A 22,558-nucleotide genomic window follows, 5' to 3' on the forward strand; every position below is an offset into this window, starting at 1 on the left:
AGTAACAATGGCTGAACCATGGTTACTAATGGGCAGGGACTTACAGTCGTCTGTTGAACAATGCAGGTTTGAACTTCACAGGTCCACTTACATACAGATATTTTTCAGTAGTAAATACCACGGTACTACATGGTCTGTGGTTGGTTCAATTTGCGGATACAGAGGAACCACAAATATGAAGGGTCATCTATAATTTATTTGTGGATTAACCCCCTCACATTGTTCAAGGGTCAACTGTACTTTGAATTTTGTGGGTCAGTACCCTTCCTGATCATATCCTACATGCTATTCTCAAAGAATTCTCGCATCATCTTGCTTAGTACTGTATCTGAATCATGGAAAGAGATCAGTAAGTCCTTAAACAGTAATTATAAGTATGGTCCTGGCTCTTGTGGATTTCATAGCCTAGTTGGGGACAGATACAATTTCTGTAGAAGAGTGAATAGGGCAGGCACCCTGAGGTGACAGTCTTTTAAGAATTCTGAAGGAAGGAGATGGCATTGCAAGGTGGGGAGAAGAAGGGGAAAGGGTTTAGAGGTGGGAGTCACATGCTAGGGATGAGAAGCAGAGTTGATCCCAAGACTAGTATGTGGCAGCATATACAGACAGGATTTGAAGCACATAATTAGAACTTCTAATTGATTCCAGAGGCATTTCAAGCAAGGAAGACTTCTAAACAAACATGGAAGACAAGCACAATATGCATTCAGCAAAATCTCACCCAGGCTCATATTACATTCTTAAATGCTACTCATTGATGAATAATACAACATTCATGTATAACTCATTCATTCTGTGGCACTAGAGATTTGCATTCAAATTAAGATTGTCCAAAGAAATAAAGGTGTGATGAATAGCACTTGGTTATGAAAAGCTAACCAGTACTGAAACAAAGTTAAAACTTGTATTCGTCCATCCCATATAAAAATAGTGCTTTATTGCAGCATATACCCTTATTGTTTTCTATGAAATCCATGTATTTGTGACTTGTAATTTGTTAGGTGGTCACATGTGTTCGAAATGTTCTCAGTAAACACTCAGATACACATATAACACTATGTGGTAGGATGGCTCTGAAACCAGGGCAAGGGCTCTGAAACCAGACTGCCTATGGATGAATTGCAGCTCTCCCACTTAGTTGGGTGACCATGGAATTACTTACCTAATCTCTCTCTGTAAGTGGTTTCCTCATCTATAAAGCAGAGATAAATATGGCATCTAAGGTGGTTGTGAGGACTGAATGGACTCAAATAGGTCAAGTTTCTAGAAAGGTGCCCGACTTAGAGTTAGCACCTAATAAGTGCTAGTCATTCTCATTACTATTTTTTACTTATTACTGTTATTACTTATTACCACCACCACCACCACCACCATCATCATCATCAAAGGAAGATCTGCCTCTGCCTTCTGGGAACTTAAAAATTTAAGGATGTAGCATTGTCCTGTAAAAATTTCCATATAGCTTCAAATGCTTCTCTGGAGAACTGGCACATCTAGTTCATTACGAAAGGTATGCAGTCTACCTTTGGGCAGTGGTTACAAAATACCCGCAAGATACTGAACAGTCTAGCAGCTAAAGGAAAGCATGTGCCATTTGCCACGTGTCCTACCAGATGGCAGCAGAATTCCCCGAGACTGAATTCCCACTGCGTCAGCAGCCCAAGTTGAAGTCTTGTGACCACCCAATAACTTTCCAGAGCTTTTCTGTAAAATCAGCTGACTGGCTTGGCCCTTCACCCAGCAAACAGGTGTAAATATCACAACTACCACCATACCACCAATCGCTCTCTTGGCAGGGGGCTTAAGAATTAAATGATCCTTGGAGAATTATATGACCTCTCAATTCCAGAGGTCTAATTATGGTAAAATATTCTGAAAATGTAAAACATTAATCCTGTACTCTCCAAAAGTAATAAAACATAATTTCTTCGGTGGGAAAAAAAAAGTCTAATCCTTCCTTTGAAAGACTAATCACTGATTTCTTTTTAAAGATGAATTAATTATCTCAGGTTATTGGACTACAGTGATTTCTAAAATATGGATAAGAGGCAACAAGGACACAGCCACAAAGAGTCAGGTGGTGAGGAGGCAAGGGCTTGCAATTATTAGCTAGAGGGAGAAGTAGAGAGGGAAAAATACAACTAACAACTAGGGAGTCAGAGATATTAATCAGTCAGTAGGTATTGTGCTCTGTCTATAAGGCTACCTGGAAAATCAGATTAGAGTAAAATGTGCTCTCTACCGCAAGGAATATATAAACAGTGGTTGGAGAGACAAGGCATAAAGAAATGACATGCTAAATAACAACTTGAGATGAGTCATAAAGTAACACAATCAACTGCCGATGTAGTAGATTTATGTGTATTATAGGTTCCGAGATCACTGGGGTGAAGGAATCTGGCCAAATGGTATAGAAGAACAGGAAGTTGTGGCCCAGAAATTGGAAAAGGAAAAACCAAGAAAATAAATCCCAAAAGAGAAAGGCTATTCAGAACAGCACACTGCCCAGCATCACGTCTGCCTGGCCACTTTAACTGGTAATTTGATGATACCAGGGAATTATTAGGTTAAGTTTATAATAGTAATGAAGAATGTTCTGATTTTTTGGAGATCCATCTTAAGTATTTGAAATAAAGTGTCATGATGTTGGCATTATGTTAATAATTGTTGAATCAAGGCAGTGGATATAAGAATTCATTTTATTACTCTCCTTTGCTGAATCCTTTTACATTTTCACAATTAAAACTTAAAAAATGGCAGGCATTCTTAAACTTATAAATATGCATAGTGAAAGGACTGAAAGGACATAACAAAAATTCTGTCAGCAACTATGTTATGATGCTGGGAATAATAGGTGGTTCCCCACTTTTCATCTAATGGAAATGTTCTGCAATGTGCTTATGTTGATTTTTTTAAAGGAAAAATAATGGGAAATGTATTGTGTGAACTTAAAAAAAAAAAAAAGAACAAGACTTGATAGACCAGCTGTAGGTAAAAGATGTTAACAGAAAGTTTTGTGAAGTGTGTCTTCTTCGTCACCTGCTAAAACACGTAAGGTGAGGTGGTGAACAGGAAGGGAAGGTCAGGAGAACAACTCTGCTCTCATCGTCTCCTTCTGCTTTTTTGAATCTTAGGGTTGGGTGCTGTAACTCCAAACAATTTCAAATCTAGTAGCAGGCATTTGACACAGGAAGGTTTTATACTAGGTGTGGCTCCAGAAGTGACGACAAAATAAACTGTAAGCTTTAAACTCAATTCTCTAAGTGTAAAATGACACCTAAGTATCCTGGAGAAGCAAATACATCTCTGAAGTTTAGCAATTCCCAGTTTAGCAGAAGAATCAAATCTCGCTCTTTTCTTATTCCCTCATCCACAACACAAGCTTAAAAAATTACTTCAACTCATGGTGGACAATCCATGCCTGTGAAACATTATTTTCAGAGTAATTCCCAGTTCACATGAAATTAGACACTGGGACTAAGACACTTCTTTTGAAGTTTGCTTTAGTCATTGTTTATATGGGAACAAGAACACTACTGGCATATACATGACAACTTTTTCCCAGAATTTCTCAACATCCCATACACATGTAAAATTTTGTAGGAGAAGATTCTAAAACTCACTGCAAAGTGTTCAGAATTGGAAAAACACTATTCCCAGCACCACAGCCAACCTAAAATCAAAGAATAAACAATATCATGAAAATAAAGTTAAATTTTCCTCAACAATGTGAGATTTTTTACTAAAAAAATTACTAAAAGAAATTTACTGGGTCTCCGGGTATAGGAGTTTTCTAAACTCAAAAGCAATGGAATAAATCACAAGAATAATATGTACTGAGAAACTTGACTATGGAAACATTTAAAATTTTTACACACCAAAACCCAAAATAAACGAAATGAAAAGGTGACTAACACACTGTGAAAAAAGCATTTGCATTAAATATGATAACAGGCAGAGCTCATTTAAAAAAAACAACAGATAAATAAAGGAAATAAATAGAAGACAAAAGAAGTACAAATGACTTCTGAATATTTGAAGAACTATGTGACCTATTTAACATCAAAGAAATGCAAATTAAAACAAGGTATAATTTTTGTCTAACAAAGTGGAAAGGACTAAAATAAGAATATTCCAATCAATGAGGAGGTGATGAAACAGAACTACATTGCTGTGAACTGGCATCAGTACAACTTCTTAGAAAGCAATTTGGCAATATATTTTAACAGTATTAAAATTTTTTATAAATTATGAACTGGTAAATCTAGCCCAAATGATAAAAGAAAATGCAGAAAAATTTATACCTGAAGATATTTGCTGTAGAAAACCTGAAAACAATTTAAATGCCTAATCAAATGAAAATAGATAAGTAGACTTACAGTGCTAAACATAGTAAAGCATTTTGCAGCCATGAAAATATTTATAGAGAATTTTTAAAGACAGGGAAAACTGCTATGTAAATAGAAACAAAGGAAAACCCTAAAATGCAAGTACAGTATAGCTCAACTATATAAAACAGTATAAACAAAAGGAGAAAAAAGCCAGTTAAATGTTAATAATGCTTAAATCCCTTGTTTATGGGATTGTACATAATTTTATTATTTCCCTTACCTACTCTTAAGCAAATTCTCTGTAATCAATATATACTACCTTTATAATAAGAAGGAAAAGGTTTATCTCTAAAATAGAAAATCAAGGTTTACATCAGCTTATATAGCAAATTACATACTTCACTCATTTTTATTTCACCTAAAAAAGGGGTAATAACAGAAAGAGATAGAAATTAAGGCCAAAACTATATTGGTATTTAAAACTGCCTTTATGGTAGAAACTAAAACAGACAAATTAAAAAAATTAAAACTACAAACTTAAAACCTGACTGATAAAAGATATGAGTCCCTTAGATATTTTTTATGCACAAAAAGTATATGAACACTTATTTAGTTAGACTTGATCATTTTTCCCCCTAAAACATCTGGGTCGTTAATAAAGTAATATGAAATGTATACTTTAAAATGATTTGCTACCTCCCGTCTTTGCCTCTGCAGTACCATACCTCTAGGATTCTGAAAGTGGCATTGCTACCAGGAAACAGTTCAGTCTTCAGGGGTCGTTTTCCATGTTCTTTAGAGTCTAGGTTGTCAACGTCAGATCCTGCTTTGCTTTGACCATCTGACGAGTCAGAACTTTTTTTATAATGATTTTTTTCTTCAGGTATAGTAGGGCAGTGCATTCTTGAGAAACAATTTGCAGCATTAATTTTTACACGATCCCATGATAATTCTTTTGCTTTCTCTTCCGTTTTTTGATCAACTGGGAGAATTTCAGGAAATTCCCTTAACAGCCAATTACGATCTTTGAAAAACTTATTCTTATGAATCTTGTAAAATGTGTCCCAATATTTACTAGCTTCACTCTCATACTTAACTAAAATAAAGAGAAAAAAGATTTATTTTATTATGAATTATATTTACTATTAGTTACTGTTTTAATAACTAAATATAATAATTAAATACTGTTAAATATACTATGTGTACTATTTATCATATATAACAATTATATTTATTATTGAATAACCTTAATATTACAATAATTTTTACTTGTCTGTTTTTTTAACCTCTTAAAGGTTGGAAGTACAGGGGTATTAACCCTCTCAAAAGGTGTTCATGTGTGGGATATTTAGGCCTATCCCTGTAAATCTACTTCTGTCTTCATAGTTTAGCCAATACATTTTTGTGAAGAATATAATCATTGCAAACTTTCTACAGTCTAATCTTGGAATCTTAATAATCACATTTTCACCAGTAACCCGTAAGGCTCTTTATTATCTTGGAGAAAGGACACCTCATTTTTTATGTCTCTGTAAATGCAGTTTCAACACAACAAATGTCTGTGTAAATGGGTAATCAGACAGGAAGCTGGAATTATAAATGACATAATCTTAGAGCTAGAATGGTCCATTGAAATAATCTATTCCAATCCCTTTGTTTTGCATTTGAAGAATGGACATCATAGAGAGATGGACCCACTTGTTCCAGGTCCCGGAGCCCTGTCATAGGAGAACCAGGACCATGTATCCTGACTGCTGGAGTCTCGGGGCCTTCCTGTAACTCCATTTTTCCCCTACCTCCAGAGGCATCTCATATTATTGACATCTCTGAATATGAAGCCTTAAAGAGAATTTCTGATGCAATTTTAAAAGAGATACGCATTTTGCAATGTCATCCCTTAGATTGCCCCGGGTCCCAGGGTTAGGGTTAGGTCAACAGTCTCAGAACTTCAGGCAATATTTAGCTTTCTGCTTCTTTCTACCTGTAGCTTAAATGAATAAAATCATTAATTCACTCACTCTCATTTATTCATTCAACAAACATTTCTTGGATACTACTACATACCAGGCCTAATCCCTGGGTTAAGAATTACTTTCACCCAGTGTAGACACATGACACTTTTTAAATGCCTTCAAAAAAAGAAAAAAGAAAAACAAAAAAACAAACTCTTCCACTGATACAGAATAATTTCCAAGACTTAATGTTATGTGAAAAAGCAAAATGTAGAACGGTATGTATATGATGCAACCATTTGTCAGGAAAAAAAAGAAGAAAAAGAATACATATGTGTACAGACACAGAAAAACAGTCACATATATATACATACATTGGTATATAAACAGAATACTTCTGGAAGGATAATCACATAATTATTAATACTGGTTGCCTCTAAGGAGTAGAACTGAGTGGCTGGGGACTAGGGTTTAAGGAAGAATTTTCATTTGAATTTTGATCTATGTGAAATTACCATCTATTCCAAAAATAAATTAAGCTAAAACTAAAAATAACAGACTCATTCCTTCTACAATTTTGAAGATGCCCCTACCCTCAGAACAAGCCTGTAGTCAGGTTCATCTTTGTTACAGAGCCCTGTCCTGAAGCCCTTACAGTCTTCCTTTTCTTTCTACTTTTATCTTTATGGCCTTGTACCGCGTATCTCCACCCAACTGGCCACAAGACTTCCTTCCCATCAAGACTGAATTGTATCTGGCAGCAGGACTGCTATAAAGACGGAAACTCCCGTCTGTATTTAAGGTCTGAGAAATGAAAGTATATCTGTGTAACGAAAGAATTATGTTATGTTGGAGTACAAAACGCGCTCACATCTGCACTAATGGGAGAAAGCCTATTTATGATTAATCTAAAAATGTTATATATCTTTAAAATAGTTCTGTCTCTACTTTAAAAAATTGGAGTGTTACTGATACACTGTGTAAGAAAACAAAACAACACTCTGAAAATTAGACTCAGGAGGAATTAGGAAACTGTCAGATTTCCCCAGGGTCTTCTCAAACCTTCTCTTCCTTTTACCTTAAAAGCTCGCTTTGTAACTCTATGCTGGTAAGAGACTTTTCTGCTTAATAAAAAGCAACCACCTAAGAAGACCTATATTTAGTCAAATCTCTAGTATCTGAGTTTCCAATACCAAGCTACTTGTGAAGTGAGTTTGAACCTAACTATCAGAAACTAGAATGTAACACCATACCTTGATTAATTTGTGGGAATAGTCCCCTAGGAATTAATAGGGGTGAGGGGAAGGAAGGGGTAGACAGCAGGGGAGTAACCTGAAAGAAAAGATGTTCATAGCAGTCCTATTTACAGTAAGAAAAAGTGGGAAATAACTCAAATTGCCAACAGCATAGGAATGACCAAGCAAACCATTCATGTCAAAAAAGAGTAATCTTATGTAGCAATTAAAATTTAAAGGATAATAATATTAAGAGAAAGCATTCTCACACAATGGTTTATACACTGACTGTAACTCTAAAATTTATTTTATATTCATTTATAACAGTCAGATGAAAATTTGGAGTGATAGTAACAATTTAATGACAATTAGGTAGTTCTTCCTTTTGCAAAGTTTTATCTACATCTCACAAAAAGATAAAAAATCTTGGTTGAATTCTTCATTCCACTTGGCTAAAAAGTTTCCTCATTTGATGAGGGATTGAATTACAGTATCTCTATGTTCAAGCTCTAAAAAGTCTATGTACTTTCTTATTTAATCCCATGAATTTATGGAGAACATTAAACATTACCAGTTCTACAGACTGCAAAATCTTGGATCAGATTGCTTTCATAAATATGAGCCTGTACTACTGTTTTAATTTCTACAGTTTATAAAGAAAATGAATCTGCAGTGAGGTGACTAGAATCTGGTTCAGATACCAAATATATCAAGCTCCTAAATTCAACCCTATTTTATTCAATCTTTAAAAAAGATTTGATTAGGATTAGAAGACGATGGTCAAGGTCTGCCAATATATACACTTTCCAGCCTTTTTCAAGTATTTCCCACTCAGGAATCAGGAGGGGAAAAAAACCAATTATATAAGTCATGATACCAGCAACAGCAGCATTAAAAATAACAACAATAGCATACACTGAGTGTTTATTATGTGCCAGGCACTACATCAGATGCTTTACTTGGATTTTTTTTCCCATTTAATCCTAATAACTCTCAGACAAACATATTATAATTCAATTTACAGGCAAAAGGTCAAGGTCAGAGGGGATAAAAAATTTGCCCATGGTCACCCAGCAGAGCCAGGACTTGAACCAAGTCTATCAGATTTCATGCTGTTAGGACCATTACACTATATTGCTTTCCTAACACAAAGTCAAGATTAACTCCCTCCAAATTATGTTTTTCTTTTTCTGGGGGGAGGAGTAACTAGATTTATTTGTTATTTATTGGAGGTACTGGGGATTGAACCCAGGACTTCCTGCATGCTAGTCATGCACTCTACCACTGAGCTATACCCTCCCCCTGCAAATTATGTTTTTCTGAGTCTGTACTTTCCTCTCATTATGAAGCATCAAGTTGAAATTAAAACTTCAGTATGACTTATAATCAGTATAACTAAATAGTAAAAATAATGCCAATTGGAATGAACCTACATAAAAACAGATCAGAAATACAGAATTAGTTAAACCTCATTCAAATTATATAAAATATAAACTATGCAATGTGATATGAAATTATGATGAGCAATGGGAACATAAAATGCTCTACGAAAATAGATGGGTTTGTAGGGCAGCAACAAAACATAAACAAAACAGGATGGGCTGGGATAAAGGCTAATGGGCTGGAACTTTTTTTTTGCTTTTTAAAGTTGTGCTTTTCAGCAGTACCTCCAATCAATGCTGGCGACTCCACATTTCCCAGTAGTGTGTGATAGCTTCTGAGACCCCACAGAAGCTCAATCAAACTCATAATTACGGTTATGAGACAAGGTAAAAACCTTCAGCATATAATTTAATTTCCTGAACTGCAAGAGTATCTGTGATAACAGGGGGATTGGAAGAGTGACTTTCCCGACCACGAATGAAAAATTTAGTTTAAACCTGCTGTTAAGTCATCTCAAGTTCAGGCCAATAATGATAAAAGAATATAGTGTGGAGAAATCTGCCCTGTTTTCATCTTGTCCAACTGACTTTCTAAACAGGTATACTAATGATCAGTTTTTCTTGGAGGAGTCTTTTTCCCTTTCCTTTCCTAGGCTGCCAGTTCAGAGTTAATTGCTCTGTGCCAACGGCAGTAAAAGGGATGGAGTGCTCTGTTTAACCACAGCCAGATGAAGCAACTTCTCAATTATTCACTTATTAAATTCAATACTGCTGAGGGGAAGAAAGAATATGACACATGAACCATACTTACATATTCAGAATTCACCCTGAATCACACTGAATATCGCAACTAAGAAACTGAATTAAACCATTTATGTATCTGACATGTATGATATGATTAATATGAATTATGAAAATCTATTCTAAGTTGCAATGTAACAAAAAGAAATTTAAAGTTATTTTTGCACATCAATTACGCAAACACCTGAGCTCTCAAAGTTGGAAATTTCCACATGTCACTGACAAAGTTAATTGTCTAATAAAAGAAAATTCTCAAAGTTATGAAATTTAAAGTATATTTCTAAGAGCACTGTATGAAATTTTAAACAACTGAAGTTGACTTATGAAGAAGTACCCTAAATTTATCAGCACACAAAACTTTCAGCTACTCTATTTTTGTTTTCCCCACACAGGACACTCTTAAGTGATAAGGTATTCTATTTTGCTTGACAAGATAATGCATCCTAGGTAGATAGTTATTTACAAAGATATTTTAATAGCAGCTGCTTTTGTTATTAAGTTTTAAAAACTCATTACATTTGCTAAATAACTAGCTGAGATATAACATATTTGGGGATTTTTAGGAAATTATAAAATATAATCATGTTAACTCAAAAACTGCCAAATGGTCTCTCTGAATTAACCTGCTTTAAAAAGAAATCTGAGCTATTATAAAATTTGAAATAAATTACCAAAAGGAAATGTGGAATTAAAAATCATTAATTTGGGTATCTAGTTGAAAGAAATACTGCTAATGAGAGCCTAGGGGATATACATTTTAATCACAGGAACAAAAAGTTGACCATCATACGGCAAAAGACTGTACTATCTGTGATGGATAAGCTCTTATATTCAGAATTGTGCGGGTGTTTCCGGACTTCAGTTCTCACCAACAGCTGAGACAATAGGTGAGAAATGGGAAATGGGAGTGACAGGAGAGACTGACACACACACAGACCAAAAGAAAAAATGCCAGGGAGTTGGCCAGCATGGGAGAACAACCAGTATTTCCTCCCAGTGGCATTAAAGTAAGAGAAAATTAATAAACAGTGCTCATGCCGTATAATCATCTGCAAATGGAATACTCTGTGATGGGAGAAAACTGGCTCTTCCAAAGACTTAGGACCCTCCTGGATAAGAAGAGATGATAGTTAACAGGGGCACTGGGAGAAGAACCGGGTCAGAGCTTCCTTCGGGTTTTCACGTTTGGGAGGAGAGCTTTTAAACAGATCTATTCACCTTGACCCATATTCATCGGAGACACTGAATATCAAATTAGAAGCCTCACCTGGGGCTTCTGCGGACTAGCAGGTAGGTGATCCCTGGTGGAGACTGGATTGGGTGGCTGGGTACGTATTTACTTTCACTGTAACGTCCTGTCACCCAACATAGTTCCTCAGAACAAAAGTTTTCTTTCTTTGCCACCCTCACAGCAGCCTTAGCTGCTGCTCTGTGCAGCCTTGCTTAAGTGTGATGAAACGGTCACCCTCACAGTATGTTCCTCTCCTTGTAGCAGTTCTCTGACATCTGTGAAGTCCACCGCACTAAGCAGTGTTACGGGCGGACGCAGAGGGGACCCAGCAGAAACCTCGATCATTTTGAGTCACTTTAAAATGGACTCTTTTGTTCTGTGTCTCCAGGGCAGACAGAAAGCCTGCTCAGAAAGAGACTGGACATGCTAATAAGCAAACCAAATGCTTCAAAGCAGTATCATCAGTTCTCTCCAGCCTGCTTTTCCTGCTTCTATAGAGAGAGGCCAGTCACCACCTTTCTATTTCAGTCACATTATGGTTCTGTGGGAACTGTCATTTTCCTTTACTGCGGTTTCCAAGGCCCGAAAATAACCTTCTCATTAGCTTCACTCAAGTTCATTGTTAACATAAATAGGCCAAAATAGGCAGCCACGTACAGAGCACTTTAAGGGAACATTATCAGTACTGCTCATCTATTTATGGTCTCAGTAGAAATATTCAAAAGAGCATGAAAAAAAAAATCCTTGGTTTTTCATATTCTCAGGAAATACACTGTGGATAATTTTTAACTTCCTGGAAACGAATTAAGATGACTGATATCTTTTAATTCTGTTTAGGCTTGACTCTCTCTGTCACATCCAGGTGGCCACTAGCAGAAGCTTGAGTAATGTGGAAAATATGTCTGTGCAGCTGCTGGCGAAGAAGCAAAATTATACTTCCTCAGAAACAGTGTGACAGAGTTCCTGCAAAGGAATGCAATGTTGGCTGATTTGCAAGCAGAATTGCCACTGGTATGCATTCTCCAATTCAATCCCAACACTCCCTGGCCACATCCCATTCTGGAATGGCATGGCTGAAGCTCATAAAAATAGAATGGTTCCACTGTGGATCAGGTGCTCTTCTTTCCTGTCTGTCCTCCAGGACACATGCATGCTTAGGGTAAGGAAGGAAAACTAGCTCTGAGGAAGAACAAATGATGCCAGAGGATAAGATAGGTTATTAGTGATGCCAGAAGACAGATCAGGCCACACTGCCCCCCTCACTGGTTAAGGGCAGCTAATGAGGGCTGTCTTATTGGCTCAGTTTCAATAGTTACCTTTAGCCTTAACTATGGACAAAGTCACTTGAACAATAGTTAACTACCAGTAGGATCAGTGATTTTCCCTATGCCTGGCTTGCACAGAGGAATGCAAACATCTTTCCCTGGGAAGTTTCAGGACAGCTGATCAATCTGGAAACAAAATTGTATCTCAGGGATTGGCAAACATTTTCCATAAGGGGCCAGATAGTAAGTAGTCTGTGTGTGCTACATAAAGCCTCTGTTGCAACAATTCAATTCTGAAGATACAGCTCAAAAGCAGCTATAGACAGTATGTTAACGAATGAGTATGTGTTCCAATAAAACTTTATGTATAAAAACAGGCAGTGGGCTCGGTTTGGCCCATGGCCATAGTGTGCTACCTCTTATTCTAACAGGTACACTGATGTTGCTACAAGAGTAATCGAAAATGATGACAATCAGAATCAAGTTGTTCTGGCAAAACTAATCTATGGTATTAGAAGCCAGAATAGTGGTTGCTCTTTGTGGAGTCTGGAGGGGTTTGGGAAAGTAATTGGGATGGAGAAGAAGGAAGTTTCTCGGTTACTGGTAATACTGTTTCTTAATGTGGGTGTTGGGAAAATTCACTGAGTTTTGAGAGAACTTATTTATGAGTTGTGTTAATTTCTGTGTGTATTTGGAAATTCAATAAACTTTTTTTTAAAGAAAAAAACCCAACCTGTTTTAAAGGAGAAGTCATTCAAGAAAAATAAGGTAGAAAATCCTCTCTAGAGAGTGTAGAGTTTGGGCCAACTGTCTGTGGGTTCCTAGCTATGCAGTGAGAAGGACAGAGGCCACATTTTTAGTGTGCTTTAAAAAAAAATTATGGTAAAAAAACACATAACATAAAATTTACCATCTTAACCATTTTTAAAGTGAACAGTGTAGTAGTGTTAAGTATATTCACATTATTGTGAAACAGATGTCCAGAACTTTTTCATCTTGCAGATCCGAAACTCTACACCCATTAAACAACAACTGTGTGTTTCCCCTCCCCTCAGACCTTACTAACCACCAGTCTACTTTCTGTTTCTATGAATTTGACTACTTTAGGTACCTCACATCAGTGGAATCATATAGTATTTGCCTTTTAGTGATTGGCTTACTTCACTTAACATAATAATGTCCTCAAAGTTCATCCAGATTATACCATGTAACAGGGATTCCATTTCATTTTATGGCTGGATAATATTCCATATGAATAGACCACATTTTGTTTATCAATTTATCTGTTGGACATTTGGGTTGCTTCTACATTTTGCCTATTGTGAATAGTGTTGCTATGAACAAGAGTGTGCAAATATCTCTTCAAGACCCTTTCAATTCTATTGGCTATAGATCCAGAGGTGAGGTTGCTAGATCATATGGTAGTTCCATTTTTAATTTTTTGAGGCACTTTCATACTGTTTCCTATAGACATTGCACTATTTTATAATTACACCAACAGTACATAAGGATTCCATTTTTCCACATCTTAACCCACACTTGTTATTTTCTGGTTTTGTGATTGTAGCATAGCCCAATTCTTTGGAAGCCTTTTTTGAAGACTGGCAAGGCCTTACCTAAATTAAACTCTAAATTAAAGGCCTCCAAGAAAGGTACCTTAAATCCTTATTAAAACTTTATGTTCATCCCAAAAGACCAGCAACATTTTGATATGACTCCACCTTCTTTGCTCAAAGTTTTTTAATTCATTGAAGGTTCCTAGCAGGTGAAATGCACAACAGCATAATACAGGATGCAGAGCAAGAGGAAAATTTCAGAATTATGTTTTCATATCTTGTTTGAAATGCCATCTTTCGTATCTCTCAGAGAAAGCAATAATATGACTATTAAAAGAGCAAGTATAGGGTGAATACATAATTTATTTCATTAACTTTGGCTCCACTACACTGGAGTAACTGGGAACTCTCCCAAAGGAACAAGTAGATTGGCATGGGTGGAAGCTAAGAATTCTCCAAACTAATGACACAATTAGGAGGGAAAGGGTCTAAGGTGTGAACTAAATCAGTGGATGATCAAACAGAGAAGCCAGGCTGCAGGAGCTACAAGCAGTTGCCTACCTTGCTCTTCCAGAAGGACCCGCACAGCTGAGTTTTCCTCTACTTTTCTTCTGGCTGCTTCTTCTTCTTCTTTTGACCACTGCATGTGATCCCTTTTAAAAAATGAAGATATAAAACATGCTTTATAATTGAAGAAGGCAGAAAAAGGGTGACAAGAGATACATCTTTCATTCTAGATTAGTCAGACAAATGACACAAACAAATTTCAAGTCAAATGAATATATTTTGTGTCAGATGTTCCTTCTGATAGTGCTGGTACAACCCTGGAACTCCTACAGTTCTTCTATTTAAATCTGGTTATATTGCAAGCCCCAGCCACTTTCTGGAAATGACTGCTGAAGTAACGTCCCAGGAGTACTATGTTACGTGTCTGTCTGGGTGCTGGTATGGTTTGCTGTGTTTCACTCTAAGCTAAATTTACTTGCTTTTTTGTTAATTTATGAACAGGGCATTCTTTAACAGTTTTTAATACTCCTTTTACACTTTTCTTATTAGCTGCCTTAATTCCTGTTTATGAATTCATTTACATTTAAATGACAGACTACTTGATAGAGCATATAACAAGGTCATCTTTCTAAGATCTGGCACTTTCTATAAGTATTTTCAGTTTCAGAATTTACTCTATATGAGAGGATATTATTTTCTGCTGCAAAGATGTCTTTCTTTGAATAGAAGCAACATCTTTATATAAAAAAGGTGATTTTTTTTTCCTTTGGTTTTGTTTTTATAAATCGCGCATTTCTTTTTTTGCAATGGGTAAGACTATAAGTGAGTGATGTCGTTTCCTGGAATAAACCATTTTTCTAAACAATAAAGAAATCACACAGCCAAAATTCAAGCCTGTTGTAGTCATCTAGGAGTAATGAGTCCCAGGGCTAAGGTGGCAGCAATAAAAAGCAAAAAGGCAGAATGGAGAGAGAGACACTGTGAAAGAGAATGAGCGTTATGACCTGAAGATTAACTATATGTTAAGGAGAGAAGAATGAGAGTCAGAATGATTCTTAGGTCTCAAAATAGTATTGAGGAAAGTAGGGGGGGTAATAATAACAGAATAAGGAGTATCTTTGGGTGGAATGAAGACAAACTTCGTACTATTTTAAGTCAAGTTTATGCAATCAGATATGAGAGGGTATATTCCAGTGACCTGGCTATAAATACACCACTGAAAGGTGAGAAATTGCTTTCTTTCAAGAAGGATCAAAACCGGTACACTGAAGTTCCCAGAAAAAGTATATGATAATGTAAAAATCAGTGTTCTGCAGATCAAAATTTAACCACTATTATTGCAAACAAAACCCAATCACTTACAACCCAAATAATCATTAAACAGCTTTGTCACTTGTTTTAACGAATGAGATTCAAACAAATTTTTGCTTTGACTTACTTTAAGCAATCACATAACTTGGAGCTGGTAACTACATTTTATATTCTGTACACATAAATAGAGAATATTATTACATGATAGCTATGACATTAAAGACAGTAAGTCATTTCTTGAAAAAAACAGTATTACTAAGGCTGAGGACAAGCTTCTCATCTATGAATTTCTATAAAACATAAGAAAGAAAATAGAACAGTCCCTGTAAAAAAAAAAAGCTCTGAGACAATGAGAGTGTATGTGGTTTTTAGCTTTAAGCATTTCTTTTAAACTATTAGTTTAACTTGTTTCTTCCTGAGTATTTAATAGATTTAGTTATTTCTTAAATTACTCTAACTTCCTTACACTGTTTTTTATGTTGCTTCATTTTCTTAACTGCTCAGTGAGGGGAATATTATACCCTAGGCCCCTACAGAACAGATTTTCCACTGTACAGTTACAGTATTCCCATAGAAACCCATAAAATGTTTCTACTGTATTTATGGGGACTTCCTCTAGACCTGCTGCTTTATGGCAGTTCTTTATATTAGAAGAGTCTAATTCATGTATACCAAAACCCAGCAGACAGCAATAAGAATCATTTGGGTTTATGAGTAATAAATACAATTATAACAGAATTTAGGCATAGAGACAACTAACTAACAAAACAAAATAATCAAGTATTTAACAACCACCACCAGCAGCACCACTACAACCACTGAAGGAAGAAAATGGCTTATACTGTTTGACTTGCAAATTGTACTTCTGGGAATTTATTGTAACAGAACAACTAGAAAGAACAGAAAAGTTCTGTACTGAGCAGTATCTGTACAACAATATTCACTGGAATACCAAATATATTATCAAAAAATTAGAAACAACCTCAGTGGTAGGATAACAAAACTATTATAAGTAATATTATGACAATAAACGAATATTATGCCAACATTTAATAGGAGAGATATGAAGGTTACGTAACAACATGAAAAGGTGTATATGAATAGCATGAGGTTAAAAAAGCAGATCCCCAAATTATATATGTATTATAATCATAACTATGTAAAATTATATACACACTGGGTGAAATAAAAAACAATTATATTAGAATAGTGGAATTAAGAGGTAACTGTCTTAAAATTTCCTTAATATTATAAAGCTGCTTCAACTAGAGGTAATTTTTTTAAAAACTATATTTACAAAAAAAAACTATACTATATGTTTAAGACATATAACAATGCTCATTAAAACTTCATATAGTTCTTCTTGGGGGAAAACCCAGTCATCTTTACAATAAAAAAGAAGGTATGTTTTCCTAAAAAAGAGAATTGACAAAAAAATACAAAATATACTATTTTTCCTAAAAAATTTGAATTTGAGAAAAAGAAATCTCAAAAATAAAACGATTTTTAGTAAGAAATTTTCACAACATGGCTAGTAGAATTAAGTCATAATTTTGGAGTAGTCATAAGTCCTATGACTTCAGTTCATATGTGTGCATGTGTGTGTGTATCTCGTATGACTTCTACATGTACAGAGCAATTGAATGATGATGCTTTGTCTAAATAATTGTGTATTTAGTTTGGTTTGGAAAAGTTAAAGCACACACACACACACACACACACACACTCCCCAACTGTTTAGCTTGAGTAAAAATGTTTTTGAGGATCCTACCTATAGAAAACTCTGCTAAATGTGGTCCCACTTCCTATTATAATTTTAACAATCATATATAAACCAAACCACTCAGTGTAAGCTATGTGGAGAAAATGTTTTTCTGTCTTTGTCATTTACTGTGCATGTAAAAGTGTCATTATAGAACAAAATTTAAAGACAAATTTAATAGACGTATTGGGTGCCTAGTGAATTAAAAATAAAATATTCTTAGGTAAAAGGAAGAAGTGGAGTTTATTAGTTTCAGCTTAAAACTATTTCAATAATCTTTAATTCCAAAACAAAGTCATTTTTATTACATAGTTACAATTACAGTAATAACAGAAACATTTAAAGAGAAAAGTCTTATCTTTTGTTTAAACATCCTCATCTATTAACAGTTCATAATTTTTCAAGTTCCCTTCCTGTATTTGTGGATACACACACATATACAAACACTCTCCTATATAGGTACAAAATCTTCATAATTATGATTTAAAACTGCTGAATAGGACTTGTGATTTGGGTCATGAGTACCTGGTAATAGGCTTACCCTCATGACATAAACAGTAATAAAACCAGATAAAATAGTATATAAAGCAACTGTTTTTAGGCATTGGACTACACCTCAGACAGTGTAGGACTGTGATTCTTAAGAGAAACACAAAAAGCCAGTGCTCACACTTACCCTGGCTTTCTGCCTGGGACATGTTCTAGACCGTGGTGCAGAGGTGGAGCCCAAGGAGAAACCGGCTGTCTCACTGAGTGACAGTTTCGTGTGTTGAGAAGGCAGGTATCAGTGTTCAGAGCTGCTGAGATGGTGAGGCTGTGCAGCAAAATACTGAATAAGAAGGCGCTGGACAAAACTGAGGGCCCCTGAAGTCTGCATAGGCAGTACTAAGCCAGAGTGGAGAGACCTCTCTGAACATCTCAGGTATTCAGTTAAGAGCCCAGAAATGCCAGGCTATAGGAATAATAATGATACTAGATTCAGAACAGTACCGAAGTATTTTCACCCTAACAACACCTAAAATTAAATCTGACCTGACCAAGAAGATTTGGCAATAATTTACTGACCTGCCAGAAAAAACCCAACACCTTCGAAGGAAGACAACATAATCCAGATTCCATATAAGATATCCATAATGTCCACCATACAATCAAAACTATTAGCATGTGAAGAAACAGGAAAGTGTAATCCCTAAACAAGAGAAAAGGTATTCTCTTTTACAGACTAAGTCTCTATACAGACTAAGAAAATCCGAATGCTGAAATTAGGTACACACTTCAAAACAGCTTTTTAAAAAAAAGTGCAAAGATTTAAAGAAAAAGATGAATAGAATGAATGAATAGGTAGGACACCTCAGCAAAGAAATGGAAACTATTAAAAGGACATTCTAGAACTAACCCACATCAATATCTGAAATAAAAATTCATTGTGTAGGCTTAAAAGTTGACGGATGCTGCAGGAAGAAAAGGGTCAGTGAATTTAAAGATGTAGAAAGTATCCAAACTGAAGAAGAGAGAAAGAGAAGACTGGAAAAAATGTATTAGTCTTGGTAATCTATAGGATAACACAAATTGGTCTAAGAAACACATAAATTGAAGTCCCAGAAATAGAGGAGAGAGTGAGAGTGAGAGAGAGAGAGAGAGAGAGAGAGAGAGAGAGAGAGAGAGGAAAAACTGAAGAAATACTAGTTGAAACTTCTCCAAATTTGATTTTTTATAAAAGTACAATCAATAAATCCAGTAAGTACAGTAAACCCCAGGCAAGAAAACTTACATATTTATTTCCTTTAATACTCCCAACACCCCATGAAAAAAACTTGCTCAAATTCATACACCTGGAAAAGGGCAGAGTCAGGACTTAAATTCAGATTTTTTGGATTCTAAAGTCCATGTTTACCCACTATATTAACTCTCAGTCTAGCTGTAAGCTTCTAGTAGACATGAACTGGATCTCATATTTCTCTATATTGACTCAGATATTCAAACATACTTACTGGGTACCTAAAATATAGGGAATATACTGATGAAACAAATAAAAGTTAAGCTCTTCTGTGAAGAATTATACAATCTAATAATGAAGATAAAACAGACACTTAAGTAACTAAAGTACATCCTAGGAAATGGTAATAATAATAAAAGTAATATAGCTAACTCTTATGTGTTGCTTATTTATCATGCACATACAATTTATATTATAATATATACTAATTCAGTCCTCACAACAATGCTGTGAGGTAAATATAACTATTATTATCCCATCTTAGAGATGAGGAAACTGAGGCACAGAGCGATTAAGTAACTTCCCAAGGTTAGACATATGGACTGCCTCTCAAAACAAATGATTATATAAGGAGAATTCAGACTATATATAATAAGAAAGAATTCTTTAAAAAAAATTTTTTTTCTTTTTTGGGGAAAGGTAAGTAGGTTTATTTATTTTATTTATATGGAGGCACTGGGGATTGAACATAGGACCTTGTGCATGCTAAGCAGGTGCTCTACCACTGAGCTATACCCTCCTCCCAAGAAAGAATTCTTGATATCTGAACTCTACTGGGATTCTGGAAACAGTTTATTACTTAAATGGGTTATATAATAGAAAGTTATTTTGCAAGATACAGGTCTTACCTTGGAACTACAGAGAATTGCTTAGCTCAGTGTTTTTAAACTAAAGGCCATGACCCTTTTAGTGAGTCATGAAATCAATTTAGTTAGTCTAACCTACACTTAAAAAGAGAAATGAATGGAAATTGAGTAGAAAAGAGTAAATGGAAACTATCAGTATATGTCTCACATGGTAAAACTGGATAGGAAACTTCTGTTCCTGTTTCATATACGTGTATGTGTTATGTGTAGTACATGTACTGGTCCATGATGCAAACTGTACTTCTTTGTGTGGATCATGCCAAAAAGTTTGAAAGTCACTGGCCTAGCTGATTTAGTCATATGATAATACAAGTGCTTACTGCTTCCTTATAAATTTCAGGGATGCCCTGAAAAGTTCCTATATACTTAAACCAGGAACAGTGTGGAATAAGGAATGATTTTTCTGAGTAGCCACGTAAGTTGCTCAAAATACACAGATGTCTAGGCCATGTCTCACAAACATTCTGAATATAGTTTGAGGTCAGTGTCCCCCAAGTTGATAAATATACTAAATGTAATGAAAAGACTGTAAGTAGAATATAAGATGGTTTAGTCACTGTGGGAAACAGTTTGGTGGTTCCTCCAAAAGTTAAATATGGAATTACCAGATGGCCTCACAATCCCATTCCTAGGTATATATTTCAAAGAGTTGAAAACAAGGACTTAAACAAGTACATGTGCACACTGTTCACAGTGGCTCTATTCACAAGAGCCAATATGTGGAAACAGCTTAAACATCAGTCCAGACAATGAATGAATAAACCAACTGTGCTATGTACACGCAATGGAATATTATTCTGTCATCAAAAGGAATGAAGTACTGATTGCTACCATGCTACAATGTGGCTGAACCTCCAAGACATTAGGCTAAGTGAAAGAAGCCAGACACAAAAGGTCACATATTGAATGATCTCATTTTTACAAAATATCCAGAAGAGGTAAATCCATAGACACAAAACACAGATCAGTGGTTGCCAAGCGCTGGAAACTGCAGCATAAGTATAAACTGTTTAACAGATAAACAATTTTAGAATGATGGAAATGTTTCAGAACTAGGTAGAGACACCATCTCTCTTCAGTGACTTTGTAATACCTTTCACTTCAGCTGTGAATTTAAGACCACACATAATTTACAAATTCATGAAGGTAATTAATGCCACTGAATTGTTTATTTTAAAATGGTTAATTTTATGTTATATGAAATTCATTTCACTAAACTATTAAAAATTATAGCTTACAGGCAGATGTGAATACCAGTAATACAGAAATCTAGAATCTAGAGGGCAAATATTACTAAGGACATTGGAAACTGAAAAAAAAAAAAGGGTATTTTAATTTTTTCTCAAAGAATTTTTTAAAAGAGGTTCATATATAGAACAAATAGTTCTTACTAACTAAACTAGAGGCCAAAGGGAAAAATGAATTGTAGTCAATTCTGATCAACATCTCAGAGAAAATTGACATGTATTTTTTAAGAAACATCTTTAAAAAATCAAGATTTAGCCTGAGGAAACATTATTTTTAAATATCACGGAGGAAATAAGGAAGGAAGGAAGAACTTTTGGACAGAACTTTGGACTTGAAGTAAGGGGAATGTAGACAAGTCTTTTGGTTTTCCATTTAACTTACATATCTTCTTGCCAAACCAAAGAAAAAAGGAGGGGGGAACCATGAGGAGGTGATGTGAAACAATTACTTTCCTCTTCCCTTGGAGGAAATTATTTTTTTATTATTATTACAGTATATATCTATCTGCCTTTGGAGAGCATTCACTACTTATCCTGGCAAAGGAAGAATAACCTCTTGGGGGGTATGCTGTGAAGGAGGATGGCTGTAGAGACAAGATCAAGGCTTTTCAAACTTTGATCAACCAGACCCTAAAGGTCCCCAGGCTGCTGGAGTGAGGGAGGTGTGGGAGAGGAAAAGGGAGGTGGAGCTGTTGATCCCCCAAGCCTCTGTGCTCACTTAATTCGGAGTATGTTTGTTTTTATCTTTTAAATATTGGGATTCTTTGTTAAGACTTCACTTGGAAAAAAAACTCTACTGCTAAAGAAAAGTCTGAAAATCATGGACTGGATCAAGGATACCTAAACCTGGCTGTTCAACAAAAATAACTAAAAGAGCTTTTTCAAATCACAAATTCCTGGGCCACACCACTAGTCCTAGTGAAATAATAACTCCCCAAGGGATTCTTATGCAGTAGCCCTAAGCTAGCCCACAGTGTTGGCAGGCACTGAACCAGATGACCCTTACTTCCCTGAGTGCCTACGACAAAACAGAACTTACATGGGCAGGCAGGAATCTTGGGCAAAAGAGCTGGTGGTAGCAGATGGAAAAAGAGACGGAGACAACTAAATCACTAGAGTCTAATGAAGAAAAAAAAAAAACCAAAAAACTGGCAAACGAGGAATTTGCCTAGGACCAGAAGTTCCTCTGGAGATTTACTGCCTGGCAATTATCTCACAGCCTGTTACAACTGTCCATACTGGTGGTAGTAGTCAAAATGATTTAATTTAGCAACTATCCAAGAAAGTATAATGTCAGTCACATATGTAACTTAAAATTTTCTAGTAGTCACATTA

The 22,558-nt window shown here is 35.5% G+C and overlaps 1 protein-coding gene across 4 annotated transcripts in view; it reads right to left on the minus strand.

Moving 5' to 3' along the window:
• METTL8 (methyltransferase 8, tRNA N3-cytidine) overlaps positions 1–22,558 on the minus strand; it is a 74,458-nt gene that overhangs the window by 20,478 nt on the left and 31,422 nt on the right. For 2 of the 4 annotated variants that reach the window (XM_074363882.1, XM_074363881.1), the window contains exons 3-6: positions 18,010–18,147; positions 14,315–14,406; positions 5,057–5,427; positions 3,624–3,673 (exon numbers count right to left, since the gene is read on the minus strand). In XM_074363882.1, the coding sequence (XP_074219983.1) occupies positions 3,624–3,673; positions 5,057–5,427; positions 14,315–14,406; positions 18,010–18,147 (651 nt within the window). The remainder of the gene's footprint in view (positions 1–3,623; positions 3,674–5,056; positions 5,428–14,314; positions 14,407–18,009; positions 18,148–22,558) is intronic. The other 2 variants (XM_045512984.2, XM_074363883.1) reach the window with 1 other exon arrangement.

Source organism: Camelus bactrianus, chromosome 5 (assembly GCF_048773025.1).
Source record: "Camelus bactrianus isolate YW-2024 breed Bactrian camel chromosome 5, ASM4877302v1, whole genome shotgun sequence".
In the NCBI taxonomy this organism is placed as follows: Eukaryota; Metazoa; Chordata; class Mammalia; order Artiodactyla; family Camelidae; genus Camelus; species Camelus bactrianus.